Source organism: Apodemus sylvaticus, chromosome 11 (genome assembly GCF_947179515.1).
Source record: "Apodemus sylvaticus chromosome 11, mApoSyl1.1, whole genome shotgun sequence".
Classification (NCBI taxonomy): Eukaryota; Metazoa; Chordata; class Mammalia; order Rodentia; family Muridae; genus Apodemus; species Apodemus sylvaticus.
The window spans coordinates 74911785-74932950 of record NC_067482.1 but is presented as its reverse complement, the minus strand read 5'-3'; the positions used below and the strand labels follow the sequence as shown (position 1 = coordinate 74932950).

Genomic DNA, 21166 nt, shown 5'->3' with positions numbered 1-21166 from the left:
GGGTGGTGGCAGAGAGGACTGATGCATGGCTCCCCTTAGAAGCTCAGTTATAGCAGTAAAGACCATCACTGTCCTGCTCACATCTCTACTGATACCAGCTTCATCACCATCCTCCTCATCAGATCCTTCCAAGCACCATCATTATCACATCAGGACCACTGTATCAGCATCCTTACAGCGGAATGTCTCCTCCAGCCTCTTCATCATAGCCTCTTGTTCTTCCCTTCCTCCCTTCTCTTCCCCTCCTCTTCCTCTCCCCTCCCAACCACTCCCCTCTTCTCTCTCCTCTCCCCATCTCTCCTCTCTCTCCTCCCTTCTTCTCTTTAGGATAGGCTTTTGCTATGTGACACAGGCTTGACTAGAGCCTGTAAACTTCCAGCCCCAGTCTTCTGAAGGCTACCTTCCTCTGAAGAGAGTGGCAAAGACGCCTAGGGGCTTTGTTCCTCCCCCTCAGTACATCCAGAAGGGCAGGGATCCAAGTCTCAAGGGTGGACTGCAAAACTGTTTGATAATAGTTGTTTATTTTTGAAATCATGTCACATTGATTCTTGATCAGAGGAATAATTCAGCTTGGGCCAGCATAGTCTCCATCTCACACAAGAAAAACAACAGGGGCTGTTTGCCTCCCTTGATGACTTGTGGAAGGGTGGGTTCATCTCCAAACCCCATTGCCCCATTGTAGGAGGGAGCCAAGGGCTGTCCTACAGTCATGAAGAAGAGGAAGACATCAGCTATTGGTGCAGGGAACTGGGTCTGTTGATCCCACTGGAAGCAAGCAACAGTCCAGAAGCTGGGAATGTTTCATTTCCAGTATAAAATGGATGCTCCTAAGAACCTTGGTACCAGAGGCCAATGTGCAAGTCTTCCCTCTGTGAGGAGGTCCTGAGAACATGCCTGTTACCAGGGAAAGACATGCAGGTGGATTGGCTTCAAATCCAGCCAACACCCCCCGCCCAGGCCATCAGCTCAGACAAGCCCTATGATACCGAGCATGGTTTCCCACCCCAACAGGCATGTGGGAAGCTGCCACCCAGGACTGCTGGCACCATCAGCAGTGTGCCCAATCCTCTGGAATATGATCTTATGTGGTCATATTCTCTGCAGGGGCGATTGTAAAAAATGAGGTCATAAGCATGGACCCCAAGCCAGTGCATAAGAAAGACATAACAGGCAGAAGATAGTGTCTTATGCCCACAAAGTCACTCAGTGGCCAGCACCTGCCAGGAGTAAGGGACAGGAAACGCTGGGACCTGACCAGGAGGTCTCTTCCTAAGCACCAAAGGGTTATGGGTCAAGAAGGAGGCGGGGTAAGCTTCACTGTAGAATGACCTCAGCTGTGACCATAGGTGATGTAGACGACCTCACAGCCCACGGAAGACCTACACAGTCTTCAGCAAAGCCGCCTTTCCAGGGAGCAGGGGGATGCTGTGGTTGGCTGGGATCCCCCAGCCAGCTACTTCTAGTTTGATTTTCAAACATCCAAGGCATGAGGCAAAGGAGAAGCTGTCATTGAATAAATTAATCTGACATTTTCTGTTACAGAGTAATTTCTAGCAAGTACCATTTCCCCGGAATTAGGTTGTTTACATTTTTGCCAAATTGTTCCCACTTAGGTTGCTTAGTGATAGCAGGGCCCTCCCTATCCATAACAGTTAAATAAGTGGCTAGACGGCTTGAATTCTAGGACAGAATGTGCATCAGAAAAATAAGCATAATGCTCTCCTTCCATGGTGGGGGGGTCAGCTCTGTGTCAACTCCCCTCTGTGCTGTGTTACAGGCACAGTGGGTCACCGTGGGGCTATGTAAGTACCTCAGCAATAGGGTGGGTGGGACTTCCTGCTCTCTACTTCACAGTTCTTGGGTCTTTTCCTTTCATTCAGTCTTGGTGACCCTTCCCCAACCAAGGGATGAGAGGCATGTCCATACCCTCATCTCTAGAGGAAACTCTGACCCTGTCCATTAATAGTGAGAGAAGAGGGAGCCATGAGCCTACCACAACCCAGCACTTTGGTGGAGGGAAAGACATTCCTCATGGCATGTACTTCCTAAGATCAGGGCCAGGAGATTCCTAGTCCAGGCTATGTTTTTATGTGGCTGGAGAACTACACTCATATTTCCAGAGAGTATTGTATATCTAGTAAATAATGCCCCACACCTTGGATTTCTGTCGTCCAGAGTCTAACAACATGACCTCATTTGAGATCAGAATCTCTGCAGCTGTGGTCAAGGAAGATGACATCATCCTGGCATGGGCTGAGGCCTTACCCCAGTCACCGCCTCCTCCAGTGGACAGAAGATGTCAGCACAGACACATAGATGAAGATGGACCAACCTCACAGGGCTGTGTCCATAATCTAGAGATCACAGCCTGGACAGTTGGGGGGGGGGTGCTGGTAGAGGCAGGAGGCTCCTCTCAGAGCCCGAGGGATGTGGCTTGCTCCTGTGGGCCTCCTTGAGCGTGGCAGTCAATGGTTGGCATTTAAGGAGCTGTTTGTCTGGCTTTGCTAGAGCAGCCATTGAACACTAATGTAGGTTAGATGAGAAAAAACACAACAAGAAATAACATGAAACGCAATGGAATATGAGGCAGAGATCAAGCTACCCATTCAGTCGAGAGTGCGTACTATCAGGCCCTTCATAGAAAAAATTTGCCAGTCCCTAAGATCACAGGAGCCCAACCTCTATCAGCATCGCAACCTTCAAAGGTGGCTCCCCAGGCTCACCTCAGGCCTGCAAAGTTCTATGGCTACCTCAAGTCATAGTCTGGATATTTATCTCTCCTGCCTCAGGACCTTTGCACTTCATGTTCGTAGCGTATCCCCAACTCTTGGAAGAGCCTTCTCTTCTGACTCCTCACATCGGGACTATTGCTAGTCTGTTCAGGAGCCTCTTGACTGATTTTCCCCAACATTATTCCAGGGGTGTATGTGCAGTTTGCTATAGTTACTAGTAAAGACTAATTAAAAGCATTATTTGACTGTAACTATTAGTAATTCTGATATTTCCAATGCCTCTCCACAGTAAGTTTTCAGTTCTATGAGGTAAGGGATCAACCAGTATCCACCATTAGTATCTCATTCAGATAAAGACATTCTCCAGAAATACTACTAGATGTATTGTGTGTGTGTGTGTGTGTGTGTGTGTGTGTGTGTGTATATACATATGTATATATATGTATATATATATGTTTGTATGTATGAATGAATGTATGTGTATGTGTATATATGTATGTGTGGGTAGATGGATGGACGGTTAGAGAGATAAAAGGATAAATAGATGGACAGATGGACAGATGGGTAAATGAATGGATGAACAAATAGATGAATAGACAATCAGATGAAAGGATGGATGGATGGATAGATGGATGGATGGATGGATGGATGGATGGATGGATAGGTAGTTAGAGGACAGACAGATGGATGGACAGAATGGGTGGACAGATAAGTAGATGGATGAATTCCTAAGATACCCCAGACTCTAACTCCTACCCCACGTCTGTATTTGCTCCACGGGGGCCTGGACTTCAAATCCACTTGTCCCATGATGCATCTGTTCATAGCTGCCCTGTGTGCTGACAGGGTAAACAAAGTCATGAGGACTTCTGGGTTTGGGATTGGGACATGCAGTCAGATAAGACCCAGCTGTTGGCTTCAGTGTCCTGAGGTTTTGGCCAGGAGAAAATATTCAAAGATGTAGACTTGCAAGACTTGGGTTCAAGGCTAGCCCATCACTTCAACTACATGATGCCCATGCAGAGATCCCTGCCCTGGCTTTTCACAGTCAGCAACCAGAGGACCACATCTCCACCTAGCCTGGTGCACTTCAGCTGTCTAACTCACAAGTCCTCTGCCCATGCTGACTACAGCCATACAAAGAGCCTCATTATGCCACCAAAAAAGGTGTAAACCCAAGGAAGGGAAATGTGCCATAAAAATGTCCCTCCTTCCATGGGGACCTACAAATGACCTTGTGATAATATTCTCCCTAGGAGCTCAGCTGCCCTGCTTTAATCTTGGCCAAGAGGCAAACAAGGCCTCAGGCACAGAGAACAGCCTCCCCCTAGTAGCAGAGACACTGTCACCTCCTCCATAGAGGTGGAGTTGTGGAGTCTGAGGGTCCATTTCAGACCTCTAGGGAGGCAGGTGTAGCCCTGCTCCCAACCCCCACCCGCTCTCTTTCCACCCAGCACTTGTCTCCAGCCAACAGCTACTCATAACCCCCTTCCAGGTAGAAATCAATTCTCCTCCCCTCCCCCACAGCGTGGAAGCTCTGTCACTCTTCAGAGGAACTGAGTAAATAAAGAGCAGCTTTAGGAAGCCTGCGCGCAGCCCCCCTGCCTGCAGCCAGGAGGGTGAGGATGGGGATGAGTGAGACAGAGCAAATAGATCGATACAGGTAATTACCAGCCGCTTCCCGGGCTCAGCCACCCACATTTTTCCTGGGCTCCTAAGCCACAAGGACTAGAGCATCTATTCTGATTATTGCTTGTCCTGGAATTCTGGCCATGGCCTCTGCAGTGGCCTCCGGGCCTCACCACTGGAATATAGAAAGGACAGTTTAGGATGGTGGGGAGTGAACTTCTAGCTCCACTCTGTAACGGGGCCCTGTGGAGCATGGTTCGAAGTGTGACATCACATCCCCACCAGTAGGGGCTGGGCTGACCCTGGTGAATGGTCACTGTGCAGGGAGGGCTATCTCTCACAGGAAACAGGTGATGCTATTGTTCCCCAAGCTACTAACAGGAGAAAGGTACAGGGTGGGATGGGGCCCTATAGACTGTACAGTGGGAACGGGTATGAGCCTTCCTGGGTATGAGCAATGTGGAGTCTTCGCTTTAAGAGGCCATAGGAACAATACCAGGTTGTTGGACACAGTTTCTCAAACCATAGCCTCTTCCTAAGTGACTTCTTAAGTCACCTCTGCAACTGGTTTCTTAACCACAGCCCGGCAGTGGCTTTGAGATCCAGAATCTGATAGGGGTTGTGATTGTCCAACCAGGATCTTTTCTGGCCCTATTTTCCAAACTTCCCACATACCCTGATGGGTTCCCATCTGTCCAAGGTAGTCCCCAGTAAGGGCAACCCTAGCGAGGTCCTCCAGATCACTCAGCTGGGAGGGCTGTAGCCTGCCTCTAGACACATCCTGTTCTGGTCAAACTCGTAGCTTTGAAGGGTTGGGGAAGGGGTGTCCACTGGCCATCTACAGCCTCATCGCTCTTCATCCCAGCTCCACAGGGTGGGGACAAGCCCTGGTCTATCTCCCTGGTACCTAGCTTGGGCACTGAGGACCCATGAATCTTGTACAGTTACCGCTTGGATTCCAAGGCCCACACAGAGCTCAGTGGGAGACCGGGAGGCAATGAAGTGTTGGAGGAGCAGGAACGCTGTGTGAGCAAGTCTGCTTTAACCCCATAGCAGTGCCAGGGGGTCACGTGGGGCCAGGAAGATGGAGCATACGGGCAGGTGTATGAATCTCCTGGACCAGATGGGAAGCCTCTTGAGGAAGGCTCCATATGTGGAACACTCACAGACATGGAGGACTTACAAGAATGGAGCACCAATGGCCACAGAGCAGTTTCGTTTTTAGTGGCACATGTGCACATGACACTGTGAACAACTCACAAATTTGTAGCACATCACAGGCTCAGAACTCACAGGCATGGAACACTTATGGACACGGAGTGTGAAGTGCTCAGACCGTGCTTGTGGGACTCTTCCACATGCTGTGCTCCAATATCCATTCATCAACAGTATAACACCCACGGGAGCTCATCTACCCCTCTCCATGGAAACTGTGTCCAACAACCTGGTATTGTTCCTATGGCCTCTTAAAGCGAAGACTCCACATTGCTCATACCCAGGAAGGAGAATTTTCAAAGGTGCTTGATTGTAGAAGGCAGTTGGCCAATATTCATTGGATGAGCACATGATTATCATTATGATAATAGAATCTAGCCCACGGCAGTTAATTCAATTCTCAGTCTCCACGGTCTGTTATTAATCTTTAGCTACTTAATAAGTGTGATAAAGAGAATGGGCCTCTGCGTTGCTAGGACGCTTTGTAAGTTTATCGAGCCCACGACAGTCAACCTCCAGCCTCCAGAGTGTGTCCAGTAGGAATGACTGGAAGCAGATGCTGTCTCTCCCCTTCATCCATGCTGCTCCTTTGAAAAGTCAAGGCCAACATCTGCACCTATGGTGTGGTCACCCGGTCACGGCGATCCTGTCTCGTGTCACATGAGAACAATACATGTTCTGGTTGTCAGCACTTCCTCTCTGCTTGTGTCTCTTTTCTTTTACACTTGCACAGGTGACACACATTATATAGTGTTGTACAAAACTACTTCTCAAGGAGGGTGGTCACTTTCTGTCTTAGTCAGGGTTTCTATTCCTGCACAAACATCATGACCAAGAAGCAAGTTGGGGAGGAAAGGGTTTATTCAGCTTACACTTACTTCCATGTTGCAGTTCATCACTAAAGGAAGTCAGGACTGGAACTCAAGCAGGTCAGGAAGCAGGAGCTGATGCAGAGGCCATGGAGGGATGTTTCTTACTGGCTTGCTTCCCCTGGCTTGCTCAGCCTGCTCTCTTATAGAACTCAAGAGCACCAGCCCAAAGGTGGAACCACCCACAAGGGGCCCTTCCCCACTTGATCACTAATTGAGAAAATGCCCCACAGCTGGATCTCATGGAGGCACCTCCACAACTGAAGCTCCTTTCTCTGTGATAACTCCAGCCTGTGTCAAGTTGACACACAAAACCAGCCAGTACACTTTCCAATCAAGCACCTGCATCCTCACTGTCCCCCTGTCCTCAAGGGAACCACCCAAAGGCCCCCTCAGCTCATTCTCCACCCCTCACCTGGTTTCCCCATTTGTCCTGCTTCCAAGCATCCACGGGGACTCAGTGTGGACCTTCAACTTTTCCTTGTTGTAGGATTGCCCCAGAGACCCCTGGTCCTCACCCCTGCCTCCTCTCCTCAGCTGGTTCTCATCTCCGTTCCATTCCTACCCTGCCCCTCTTTCTGCCCCTGCTCCTGTCGTGCTGCAATTCCTGCCTTTGAGGTTGTATGAACACGGGCTTTGGAAAGAGAGAGAGAGAGAGAGAGAGAGAGAGAGAGAGAGAGAGAGAGAGAGAGAGAGGAGAATCTTCCAGCTGCCCTGGAGCAGGTGTACCACAGGGAGAGGGCACCTCTGGGTGGCACTGTGGAGCCTCTTAGGTGAACAGGGTACTTCAGCCTCCTTCATATAGGAAGTAGAGGGAGCCAGGCGGCTCTACTATTTCAGATGTGTCTTCATTTCCTGCAGTTATCTGGTGGGTGCTCTGTGTTCACAGCCTGTGGGTTCTCTCTCTCTCTCTCTCTCTCTGTGTGTGTGTGTGTACGTGTGCTGTGTGTGTGTGTGTGTGTGTGTGACTGTGTGTGCCTGTAGTGAAGGAGCTGGGGAAACAGTGGCTGGTGTAGATGTGTAATGGAAATCAGGATCCTGCCTAGGGAGAGCCCAATTGTAACAGGGTCACAGGGCAGGTAGCGCCTCTCTTTGGCTAACTACATGTGCCAGTGGCTAGAGGACAAAGACAGCATCCTATGGTATTTATCTTCTAGGCCATGGCCAGAAAACTGCCCATGAGTGCTGAGTGGGGGGGGGGGGGGAGAGAGGGAGAAAGAGAGAGAGAGAGAGAGAGAGAGAGAGAGAGAGAGAGAGAGAGAGAGAGAGAGCACTGCTAGGAGCCCCAGGGACTCACCCAGCCTGTACCCAGTGGGTGTCCCCCTCAGCTTGAGGTATTTACTTTCCTGTCAGTAAGGAAGACTCTGCACCTTATTAAAAGTACAGCAGGACACAGAGGACAGCTAATGGCTAATTTATATGGGACAAATAGCTATTTAATCGCTCTCTAATTACGTGACAATTAGAATTCATGCTGCAGCCGTGTCCTTGAGTTCCTGTTTATGACCCACGTGGAGAACCGTTTTTCTATGCCCGTAGCCATTACAGACACCACAATGGACAGAGCCAGCGGCACAGTGACGAGGCATAATTAGCCGTGTAACTGCTACCTTATACCCCAGGAATTATACGGTGGTGTTATCTGTATATTATAATTTATTCATACACCCAATCCTTTATAAACCAGTCTCTTTTCATGAACAGGTTTGGCCTGGCAGGTATCAATCAATTATTCAGAGTAACAGAAGACCATGTGATGAGGAGCTGGGACAAAAGGCTGTTGTTACTGTTCATGTGCAAAGGGCCTGAGGTAAGGCAGCCGTGAGCATCGGACACCAAGTTTCTGAGGGTTGAACAGACCCTCAGCTATGCAGCAAGCAGTTATGGCATGCACAGAAAATTTTCCAGCTCACTGTAAGACTCTGCATGGTCAGGCTCGAAGTAGCCCTCTATCCGGCACTCCCGCGTGAACCTATGTGGAGTCTGCCTGTCTTCTCTATCTACTTATGGGTTGTGACTTTTTTCAGTATCAGGACCTTTGGCTGGGCCCCTACGTGGCCAATAGCACAAAGGCGTGCAGGGGTGCACCGGGCCAAACCAGACAGTCCCAGGGAGCCCGGAGCTGACAAACAAAACAAGACACCTTGGGGATGGTTGGGAGGCAGATGCACTGTGACCCACAGAGGTGACAGCAAGTCATCTCACTTGATTGCTGCCATCACATTCTGTCCAGCACTTCTAGGACATTCCTCCATGGAGGGCAGCAAACCACCAAGATACTCTAGGAGCACAGAGGCCCTCCCAAGACAAGCCCTGGCAAGGAAAGACCTGAGCAAGCCACCAGAGCCTTAGAGAAGACCTGGCTGAGGCTGAGGCGGTGGAAGGGTGGCTAAGCAAGGGCTCTGCTAGTTAGTAGGCTCGCTTCTGCAGTCAGTTGGCAGTGGGCACAACTGGTAGCCCCACCGTGAGTCTGAAGTGGCGAAGTGAACAATGCCAAGCTGGAGAGCCTGGGCCTCCAAGCCAGGCCCAGAGCTCTAAACATGCAGCAGGGGTGGGAGTGGAACAGGCAAAGCTGGGATCTGCGAGCAGAAGTAATGGCAGGGCGACCCAGAGGAGGCTACTGAAGTCATGGGGGCAGTGGAGGGACAGGATGTGGGATGCTGAGCCACAGGCCCTTTGCCTCAGTGTGGCTGTGGTGTCAGTCACAAAGGCCTGAAGAAGGTCAGCCTTGACAGACAGACATGGGTCAGATTTGGTTTGGCAGCCTTGGGGTGGAGGGGCTGGGATAGGAGACAGGAGTGATGCAAATAAAAAGCAGAGGCTGGGACCCCTCCCCCCAACTATCCAGGGGGTTCTCACCCGCCCTGGGGATTCCCAGGGTAGAGCCCATTTGCAAATTTGCTCTATTTTTACCAAGCAGAAATCCTTTAAGCTTCATAAGAGGCCTCGGTGCACAAGGGATAAAAACATTATTTGCCACTGTTTTCTACAGATGTGGGAAAGGATAAAATTGGGGCTGCAGCAAACACAGCTTATCAGATGATGTGTCCTCAACTCCTGATTCTATTTAATAGCAGCTGAGCAGAAGTCTCATGGGATTAGGTATCAGCCATGAAATCGAGGATCAGCGGAGGGAACAGACATCAGCATGGGAATGGGGATCAGCACAGGGATCAGGGATCAGCACAGGATTAGGGATCAGCATGGAATGAGGATCAGCATGGGAATGAAAGCCAGGGTATACTGCAGTGTCAGTGGCTGCCCTGAGACCCAGGGCCTTTCCCATTCCATTTTCATTCCGGTCACCCTCACTTTGGGGCAGGAGATTTGATGCATCTTCAGAGAAGATGGAATGGAGTCTTATCTGCCTTGGATCAGTTCCAGAGGTGAGAGGCCCCTGAGGTATCTCTCAGAAGCATGGGCATTTGGCCTCTTTCCTTCTCCTCCTCTCTCCCTCTCTCTGCCTCTCCAATGATATCCTAATGGCTTTCAGAGGGAATAATTCCCTATGCATTAGGCTGGTGCCGCAAAGGGTTTGCTCTATTTCTGAAACAGAAACTGTGCATAGGCAGGTCCCACTGAGTCAGTGTTCCCTGGGACAGGAGAGGTGACTGGCTACATGCAGGATACTGGGAAGACTGGTGGAACCCTCAAGAGGGCCCTGGGCTCTGGCTTCTCTCAATAGCTGCTACCACTCTGGGAGAAAAGACTCTGTAAGCTTGTACCTTCTTATGAAGCAAGTCCAGAGAGGCCGGAAGCCAATAGGGATGATCCAGTGGCCCTAGTTTTGTTTGGGGAGTTAGGATGCTCAGATCTACCCCGGCCCTGCCATCTACAGCAGGGGATCCCATTGGAGACCCCTGTTTTCTCTTTGGTGCTGAGGCTGGGCAGAACTCAGGATCAAATGAGGAAACAGGCAGCAAAGGCTTGTCCCAAACTGGTACCCCTCCCCCAGGGAACACACCCAGAAAACAGGCCCAGCAGCGAATGCACATAGCTCTTCCATCTGCCAGATACCCCAGGTGGTGGACTCTCCAAGTCCCATTCTGGGGCCTATAAGCTCTCCAAAGTTACCTCATTTCAGGGATTGGAACCCCCCTCCTTGAGAAGGTATCACTTGAACAGGGGACCTCTGAACCATGTCCCTGCCCACAAAGGTCAGATGTACAGGGATCAGAGGCAGGACAGTTGGTAATGGGATGGACACTGGCTGAGTGGGTGGACAGGTAGACAGTCAGAAGGATGGATGAGCGGACAGATGGATGGATAGATGCTTCTCCCTGACACTCCAATCCTACATTCTAACTCAAGAGCTTTCATAAAAAGCACATCAAACATAGTATCTCTTCATTCTCCCATGAAGAAGCTTCCAGAGATGGTGGTAGTCTCTGTCTTTGAGCTTGACCCTCAAGGCCCTCAAACTCTGAGTGTACAAGGCAAGGCACTGGGACACCCATTCTCTACATTCTTGCTGACCACATTCCCATAGAGAGGGCTCAGCCTCCCCATCACTGGGGCAGTCCTGGACCTATGGGATGAGACACGAGATTAGAGAGAGTCTGATGACCTGGCAGTGCCTGCTTCCGTCCGCCCTGGGCTGGAAGAGGGATGCAGGAGAATAAGGTCATTGCCATGTGAAAGTGGTGGTGGGAGACCCCAGTTCCTAGACGGCAGCCTTCGTTAGCTCACGGAGCTTTGTGAGCCCCAGTCTGCTGGCTGCAGATCTAAGCAACAGCGATACTGACCATCGTTCTGAGGACCAAGGTGGCCAGCTTTGTCCTCATCTGAGGCTCCATAACCAAGCCCTGGCACACCATGGGCCTGCCCCCTTAAGATGCTGGTGTCTCTAGAAGGCCAGATCTCATATCCTAAAGAAATCAGGCCACACCCTTCCCTGCAGCGCTCTCTCTCTTAGGCCACACCCTTCCCTGCAGCGCTCTCTCTCTCTCTCTCTCTCTCTCTCTCTCTCTCTCTCTCTCTCTCTCTCTGATAAAAATTAAAAAGCCATGCAGCACTGAAGCTCTAACAGCTATTAATTAATGGCCCTACCTAGTACCTGGCTCCTCCACGTTCTTCTGTCATAGGCTAGCTCCAACTAAATCACACAGTGTCAAACTTTCCAGGAGCCCCCTGGCAAACTTAGAAAATCAGGCATGCCTTTTGTTAGGGGTTTCTCTGTAGACTCTCCTGGGGCCTTCCCCGCCTATCCTGGGGGAGTTGTCACATAAACAAAGCCCCCTGGGTTTTACCTCTCATGTCCTGCCTGTTATATTTCTTTTCTCACTTCTCCTGTCTCAAGCCCTGATAGCAGTTTCCAGGCTGTATCCCAGCCAAGGCAATTTCTCATTTTCATTGTAGAGGGGCATGAGCGTCACCCACAGGGACAGGCAAGGGCTGACATCCACCACAGGTGCACGGCCCCAAGTACGCCATCCAGGGACCCTGCCTCACTGCTGGTGTCTCAGGATACTCAAGGTCAGCCTCTGGGCTCAAAAGGACATGTCTGCTCTCATAATCCCAGCTACATTTCTGTTGTGCATAGCTGCGGCATATTCTGTTCACACACCCAAGCGACACACGCAGGCACCATGCCAGGATGCCTCTTACAAAAGCCATCCCTTTCCCGCTCCTTTCCCCAGCCACCCTGCCACTCCCCCAGTCCAGGACACTGTAGATGAGGGCACAGGGAAGCCTGGCAGATGGTGGCGAATCCACGAATAGCTCAGGTACAGGAACAGAAAGGGTGGTGGGGAGGTGCCCTGTGTGGGCTGGCCAGGAAGTCCTGGAGGCAGGGTTCTGCTCCCCTACGGCATCTTGATGGACAGCATCATTGAGCATGACCTTGATTTGCAGATGTGTAGTGACACTAAGGCCTGTCAGTGCTCCCTGGCAGCCACACAGCCATAGCAGAAATGGAAGCCTGCCCACCTCCTCTCCCAGAGAATATTACCTGACATGTTCCTTATGTTCTCCCCAATTAATGAAGCACATAACTTGAGGTCTGCTTGAGACCCCTCTCAACATACACATATATACACACACACACACACACACACACACACACACACATGCATTGCACATATACATGCACACACGTGCATGCACACACATACACATATACACATGCATGTGCACATACACATGCACACACATGCACAAGCACATACACATACATACATCCATATCTACACATAAGTGCGTGCACACATACACACACACACACACACACACACACACCTTCTTATGCTCCTGCAAGGCACACTGAATATAAATAAGTTTTGGCTGCTGGGCTATATGCAAGTATGCTGTGGCAGGGGCTGTCCTCTATAGCAAGAAAGGACTTAGGTAGCAAATGCAGGCCCTGTCAATGCCCAGTCTAAACATAAACATCAAGTTAAATATGTATCTCAGATCATTTCTGGTCCACGGGGAGTCTGTGGCCCGGCTGGTGGAGATACAGAGGACGCTGAAGTTTCAGCCAGGTGTTAGTCAAGGGAGACCCTGGAAAAATGCACAGTAGGGGGGCCTGATTCAGACTGTTCAAGCAACCCTAGGGCTGGGGGTAAGTGTGTCACTAGCGCCTGTCAGTGACCATGGTGCTGAGGATTTCAGCTGGGCACCTGAAGCCACATCATCCTGGATGATACACAGTGGCTACAAGGAGATCATCTTGTGATCCGAAGGCAGCATCCTGTAAGCAGAAGCAGAGGGATACGAAGCACACATCCGAGCGTCCGTCCGAGGCCTCACAGAGCTCTTGTTCACCCCTCGGGCATTCGTTCCTGCTGGCACATTCTTGATCAGCTGTTAGACCCAGGGCAGGAAGTAGGACCCTCAGGAGGATCAACCTCAGGGCAGCAGACAACACAGTACTTCAGTGTGGGAAGGATGAAGGCCATACCTGTTGCTGGGACAACCCTGAGTTAAGTCAGGACTAAGATCACATCTGGGCTCCTCAAGCCCTCTACACTGCTAGAGGGAGTCACCAGGCTGCTGTGCTCTGACTGCATCAGAGTGACTGAAGGAGCCGGGCTGTCCCAAGTATTCTCTCCAAGCTCAGAGCTGAGCCTGCATGGCCGGGGCCACGGAGCCTGAGCTGATCTTAGATTACACACAGCTCTGGTCTACACTGGAGAAGAGAGAAGAGGAGAACCTGGATGCCCAGGAGGGCCTCCTGGAACTAGGCAGGGAGGAGGCTCCTGCCGAGGTGGAGCAGGAACGAGGCCTCAGGGAGGGGCTGAGCAGCTTAGATCTGGTGGAGAAGACAGACTGACAGAGAGCAGCATGGAGGGAGCCAGCCCGGGACAGGCACCCGAGGCAGACGCTGTATATGTACAGGTGGCCCGCAAGAGTCAGCACCAAGAGCAGGTGACAACTTGGAAGGTTCCAGAGGAATTCACAGGCAGGGGCTGAGGGCAGTGGAAGGGCTGATGATTAAGAGTTGGGGTTTCCCTGGTGACATGGTCCCAGGAGATGCAAAGAACTGGGAACCAGGTGCAGCTCTAGGTCTGGACCTTTGCACAGGTCTCCTGCTGTCTGGGTCCCATGGGGATAAAGCTCGATGGGGCACCAGGGCCTGAGGCAGTCTTGACTCACTTGTGTGGAGTGAACTCTTGGGAAGTTTTTCTTAAGCCCCTGGGCTTCTCCCTTTCCCATCGTAAGACAGCAGCTCTTGATGCTGCTTCCTGCATGCCCTGGGGGTTCTGCCGGGACATGTATATACAAGGTTTCACAGAGCAGCCTGCTGGAAGATGGAGTCCTACAGGACACGCACCTTTCCTGCCACCACTGGCTGTTCTGCAAATACAGATACTGTCTCTTGGTGATATAGGCAGCTTCCCGGATGCTGGGCTATAGTTTGATCTACGTCTCCCCAACCATGTAAGGCTGGCAGGTGGCTTCTCATGAGCCTTAGGGGACTGAGGGGGAAACTGGAGAAGGACTGATGAGCCACGGGGAGGGCCTTGTTGGGTGGGCAGGAAGCCTGGATATCCGCATTCTCCTGTACCATCCATTCAACAGGCGTTTTCTTGGTGACAGTGCATATGGGAGATTTTAGCATTCAATTCAACACAGATACTTTGTATAAGATGACAATCCACATAAATTTTTAATACAAAACATGATACTTAAAAGCAGTTTCTCGCTAGGCAACCCCTCCAGACCAGACCTTCCCACCTCCTCCATGTTCTAGGGCTCTCGGGACCCATTCAGAGATGAGTTTGTCACCTAAAGCCCGTGTGGGGATCACAGCAACTTGGAGGAGAAAATCATCTGCCAGAGTTATGTCTGAGGTGGTAGACGCCATGCCCGGGGCCACACTCTGATTATACTGCAGGCGAGACAAAAATCAAAGCCAGCTCATTCTGAAGATAGCTCACAAAGCCGGCTCCTAAGAAGTCATAAAGAGCTGCTCGGACTGTAATTGTTACTAAATGGTCTCCTAATCGGATTCCCATTACCCAATAACAGGGAGCAGCTCACTCAGGTGTCCTGCAGAAGAGGGCTAGACCATCCCACATCACGGTCACCTGGGGGACGGGGGCAGATGTGGCATTTGCTTTTGCTTCTCTTTTTAATGCTCTCACAAAACATATTGCGTGGGCTCCAGATTTTCAAGCCCCATTGGACTCTCGAAGGTTCTGGAAGGGGACAGTTCTCCATGCAGCTTTCTAGACCCAGCAAAGGATGGAGTCACAGTAGGTCCTCAGCCCTTAGCTGGCTTGGGAAAAGCATTCTGTCCCAGCACCAGGCTTCAGCCTGGTGTACAGTCAGACCTCTGCCTGGATCTATCAGTGGATCGCCTGGAGCCTGACTAGGAGGAAATGAAGACCCAGCTGCCTCCTGCAGCGGACATAGCCACTAGCTGAGGTAGAGACAAAGCAAAGTTGGGACTGTTTCCCCAGGGAGTGTTCTGCCTGTGGGGTTTCCGAGAGAAGGCCAGCAGAGGCCAGGATGACAGAACTAAGCGGGTCTTTGTATGCCTCCAGTGTATGCACCTTATTTACACACGGGGGAAACGAGGCTCAGAGTGGAAACAGCAGTTGCCAGATAGCACAAGCAGCCAGCCAGCAGACTGAGCCTGGAATGCGGTAAGGATCCGCCATTTTCCTGCCTCTGGCAACGTGTAGGTGAGCTGAGCTGGACTGGGCTGGGTTCATATAGACGCAGGGAGCCCAGGGAACCGGGAACCATTCAAACCACCACCTCTCCCTAGCAGGGCTGACTTTGCCCTGTTTTGAACCTGCAAATGCCTAACCATTTCATCTCTTATCCCAGGGGTCTGCAGAGGAAGCCAGTATCCTGAATGGGAACCAGATTGCACAGAAGATCCTTTCCAGAACTCTCTACTGAGCCCATAGCTTGGGCTGCAACCTAGGCTCAGAGGGGGCAAAGTAGCGACCCCAGTCCATGCCAGAAATATAGGCCTGAGTTCACTGCTCCCTACCCAACCTCCTGGAAGTCTCCCCTTTCCTCACAGTGTCTGAGGCTCTTGTTTCTTATTACCTCAGGTGCCCCTGCACCCTCCTTCCATATAAGACAGAGCCTGTGGGCTTCCTTGTTGGCACCTTACCATCCTGGGCACCAACACTGAAAGGGCGGGGCACATATGACTTGGGAGACACTCTAAGTGCTGGAACCGTGGCCCTGTCCACCGAGTCTGGCCTTCAGCACTTCCCTCCAAAGGTCCCGTCTGCTATACACACCATCACAGCTGCAGCAGGAAGGACCCACAGCTGGAGGGAGGCAAAGGGTCTACCCGCCTCCTTCCATGCCCTCAGGGTTCCCGGCAGGTGGATGCCCCAGCGCCTCTGAGCACAGACATGTCCTGCCTCCTTAGCTTAGCCTGAGGAGAAGCTAGTTTCAGACCCAGGTCTCCTTCTGTTAGGTGTGCCGGGCAACTCTCACTTTTCCCTTCAATGTTCTGCCCTTTAGTTTTCTGTCATTGCTCTGACAGTTGTAGGCGGAGTGAGATTGCCTGTGTGAGGCATGGGGAGAGGTCTAGGGAGAGGCAGAGAAAGCTAAAGCCAAGACACCTTCCTTACCTGACAAAGCCCTCTGCACAAGCCCTCCTCCCTCTCTTCCCATTCTGTCCAGGAGGAAGCTTCCGCAGCAGCAGAAGCCAAGGAGGGGAGAATATAAAGCCAGAGAGCCCACTTTGGCAGGCAAGATGGACTCCCATGGAAAAGCCGCGGAGGGGTCTGGAGTTAAGAGCACTGGCTGTCCTTGCAGAAGACCTGAGTTCAGTTCTAAGCACTCGTGTAGTGGCTCCTAACCACCTGCAGCTCCAGTTCCGAGGGATCTGCTGCCCTCCTCCGGCCTCCATGGGCACCAGGTATACACATGGCAAGCAGACATTCACACAGGCAAGAACTCATACAATAATAATAATAATAATTATTATTATTATTATTATTATTATTATTAAGCTTAAGAAAACTCAGCAGGCAGCCGAGTTAATCTGCAGCTCTGCAAGGGCTCTGCAGGCTCCTGTCCTCCCTCCCGGCTGACCTGCAGTGGGACCTGCTCAGTCTGGCTCCACTGCCCCTCTGAGCCCCTGGACCTTGGCCAGCACTACAGCCTCCAGGACGAATGGTGCCCTCAGCAGGAATACTATCCAGTGTTGCCCGTCCCCTGTGGGATGGCCCAGGTTCTGCAGGGCTGCACCTCTGGGGCTGGCTCCTGGCAGGACTGCTGCTTCTTCTCTTGGCCATCACCAAACAAACAAAAGCAAAGGCACACTTACAGGATTAACAGTCACCTTCTAACAGCATTTCTTTAGGTTTTAGAACCTGAAGTATCTGGTGACCTGCAGGCAGCCCCAGGAGTAATGGCTTCCTTATTCCTTAATTCTGTGCACCAGCTAACACAAAGCACACAGCACTATGCTTAACTAGCCAGAAAAGAATGTTTGTGACTGGCCCCAGGAGGCCAGGGTTAATGACAAAGTCTGATATGCGTGCATGTGTGTGTGTGTGTGTGTGTGTGTGTGTGTGTGTTCGTGCGTGTGTTTGTGAGTATGTGTGTGTTAGGTGTGTATGTTGTGTTTGTATGTGTGTGTGTTTGTGAGCATGTGTTTGTTAGGTGTGTATGTTGTATTTGTATGTGTGTGTGTGTAGTTTGTGTGTCATTGTTTATGTGTTGTGTGTTATGTGTGTATATATGTGTGTGTGTCATTGTGTATGTGTTGTGTGTGTTAGGTGTGTATGTATGTGTGTGTGTCATTGTGTATGTGTTGTGTGTGTTAGGTGTGTGTGTGATATGTGTGTCATTGTGTATGTGTTGTGTGTGTTAGGTGTGTATTGTGTGTGTCATTGTGTGTGTTAGGTGTGTATGGTGTGTGTCATTGTGTGTGTGTGTGTGTGAGTGTGTGTGTGTGTATTGGGGGTGGGGACAGCACGACAAGGATGGGATATGAAGGCACCACCCAGCAGTATTCTTCATGCCCAGTGCCCTATGCCTCTCTTCCCCTCCTTGTAAAAACTGGCTCAAATATGAGAATCCCCCAACAGGGAAATCTGAGAGCATCCTAGCTCCTCAAGGCAAGGTCTCCAATAAACTCCGTTTCTGTGTCATCTCATCTGTGAGCACCGGCCTGCAAGCTGTGAGCCGCTGGCCTTGTGTCTATAACAGGCTGCTAGGATTTCTCTTTTGCCACTACCCAAGTACCTGTGGGGTCCAGGCCTTGTCAGGAGCACTGTGCGGGGCTCATTAAAGTCTCTGTAAGATATGGGCTGCATCCCATTTTCCGACTGGGAAACCAAGGCTCAGAGACGTGACCCAGGATTTGAACTCTGTTCTGAGTCCTGTCCTGTGACCTTGGGACTGCTTCTCTAGACTGAGTTCAACATGAAGGCTGTTCTCCTGACTTTGTGCTGGGTCTCCAGGTGGGCCAAGATACAGCTGCACATCTGCAGGAGGGGTCTCCTATGGTCTTCCTTCTTCTACATCTAGACAGGGAGCAATAATGGGGAAACCTAGTCTAAGGGACAGCAAGCAATGCTCTGACATGGGACAAAACTAATGCTGGAGAGGTGACACCCTACGGAAGGCTCTCAGAGCTGCCCTCAGGACTCTGCGCCGGATGGAGTCAGATGGAGTGAGCTGGAGAGCTCGCACACTCTCCTCCCTGCCCGCCTGCTGGATGTTGCCTCCAGGACAGAAGATGGATGCGCCCTAGATAAGCATGCAGGCTCTCCTCCAAGGACCCAACTGACAGTTTCAAATACACTCATCAAAATTAGCCAAAGCAACAAGGGCTGGGAGGGGAGGCAAATAACTCACACCAGGCCACTGTCCCAAAGCAGGAAGAGATCAGTGATACAGACTGCCATGGAAAGCCAGATCCCAAGGGTTGGTCACCCTGGAAGAGCACATACATACATACATACTTACATACATACATACATACATACATACATACATACATACATACATACATACCTTTCTCTTGTTAGCCGGGCAGATGTAGAAGTTGTCGATGACAGTGGTGACACCAGGCTGGAGAGTAAGCTTGGTGTAGGTTGTTCCAAAATCTGAGGACCTGTGGTAACAGAGAGACAACTGTGAGCACATGCCCTGCAGGGGTAGGCTTTGCAGGACCACGGTGTGCCAGCACTGGCAGAGCTGAGAACTGGGCATAGGTTGTCCTCTCCATCCTTCAACGAGGAGCATGTCCCTGCCCCAAGTGCAGGTAGGAGCCCAGGTTCCCTTGTGGACAGCAGGTTTGCAAAGGTTTACAGTCCAAGTCTGGAGGAAGGACTACAAGTCAGAACTGTTGTTTGTTTGTTTGTTTGAGACAGGGTTTCTCCGTATAGCCTAGATATCCTGCTTACTCTGTAGACCAGGCTGACATAAAGCTTTGAGATCAGCCTGCTTTCACCTCACAAATGCTGGGATTAAAGGTGTGTACCACCATCCCTCTCAGAAGTCAGAGCTATTGATCCTTCCCTCTCTACAATGCTTCACAAAACCCTGAAGATCTATGCTGTTTTGTCCAGCTCACAGATGAGCAAGCGGGCACCTAGGGGACAGTGTCCTTCATGAGAGGCCACTCAGCTGACAAGCAGCAGACTTAGGGTTCAAAAGCTGGCCCATCTGATGCCAGGTCACGGTGTCTTGAATGACCACTGACTGAGCTGGGGCCCCTCTGCTCTGTTCTGCTCATCCACTACCTTCTCCCAATGCTCAGTTCCTGCAGGCGCATCCAGACCAGGCCGACCCCTACCTTGAGCACAAGACCACAGGATAACAGAGGAGAGCTTTGTGCCTGCTGGGAATCAGACCCCAGGATCCCTGCCACCAGGATCTGGCCCAGTGAGCTCACCAGGGGACAACAGGCCAGTAGCTCCACACCACCCCCATTAAGTCCCTTCTGGTTCTTTTTCTCAGTCTTAAAGTGAGCAGGCAGAAAAGTACCAATAGCTCTCTGAGCCCTGAAGCCCTCAGGCCACCAAAACCAAGAAGGAAAAACATACTTAGGACCATGCTATGATCCATTGATACATGAAACCATGGAACTGCCTCTACATTGATGTGTATAGGTCACAATGACTTCCCATGATGACTCATTAAAACACATGGGAACTTGGGTTGGAAAGATGGCTGGCTCACCAGTTAAGAGCATTTGCTGCTCTTCCCGAGGACCTGCGTTTGGTTTCCAATTCCCAGATGTAACTCTAGCTCCAGGGGAACCAAAGCCTGTGTCCTCTTTGGGCACCTGCACTCATATGCACATACCCATATGCAGATACAGACCTACACACAAGTAAAATATAATAAAGATAGGGGCTGGAGAGATGGCTCAGTGGTTAAGAGCACTAGCTGCTCTTCCAAAGGACCCAGGTTCAATTCCCAGCACCCACAAGGCAGTTCATAACTATCTATAATTCCAGTTCCAGGAGATCTAACATTCTCACACAGACATACATAGAAAGAGAACATCGGTACATAAAATAAGTTTAAAAACAATAAAAAATACATCTAAAATATGTGGGAACTGCAGACTATGCCAAGTGTACTGGGAGAGTCAAGTGGGATAGGGGCTCTGGTTGTGGTCAATATTTCTGCCTAAGATCTCAGCCCCACGTGGCACCTGGTGGCACCTGGACTTGAACCCTGGCTGCAATACTGCCTGCCACCTGTACTTGCTATGTGGCCTCAGCAGCATCTTCTGTTCTCTGGGCCTGCAGAGAGGCATGAGGAGGCCAAGGCTTCTTGTTCTGGGCCTGAAATGAGTAAACACTCTACTCCATAGTGTCTTTTGATCCTCTTCCTCAGTCTATGCTTAGTGTTCCTGAGCTAGCTCCTTCCTGCATCCTCAGGTGAAGCAGTTCCAGGAAGATGGCGGAGTTTACTATCACTGGGCTTTGTGGCCACACCCAAGGTCCTTTATAAACCTCAGGGTCACAAAGTCCCTCAGGCCAAGACAAGAGGCAGCCCCCTCCCCATCTTCAGGCTCTCAGGATTTCCCCGAAGGGGTACGTTCCCTGGGGACCATCTGGGGACTGGCTATTTCACATCTCCCTGGGGACCAGAGCACGAGAACAAAGATGACACCATGCCTGCCATTTAATCAGGGCACATTTACTCTCCAAACCGCAGAGAATTGATTTTCATTGCTAAGGGGGAAGTGAGAGGCCCCATTAGCAGAAATCAATCCACACACCCCAGACCCCTGTAGAAACAATGGTTGTTTATAAGCTCAGTGGCCATGGCCTA

General features: G+C 50.9%; 1 protein-coding gene across 1 annotated transcript in view; it reads right to left on the bottom strand.

Annotated features, from left to right (window-relative positions):
- Positions 1-21166, bottom strand: part of Sorcs2 (sortilin related VPS10 domain containing receptor 2) — a 380275-nt gene that overhangs the window by 117136 nt on the left and 241973 nt on the right. The window contains exon 3 of the mRNA XM_052199229.1: positions 18890-18989. Coding sequence (XP_052055189.1) covers positions 18890-18989 — 100 coding nt within the window. The remainder of the gene's footprint in view (positions 1-18889; positions 18990-21166) is intronic.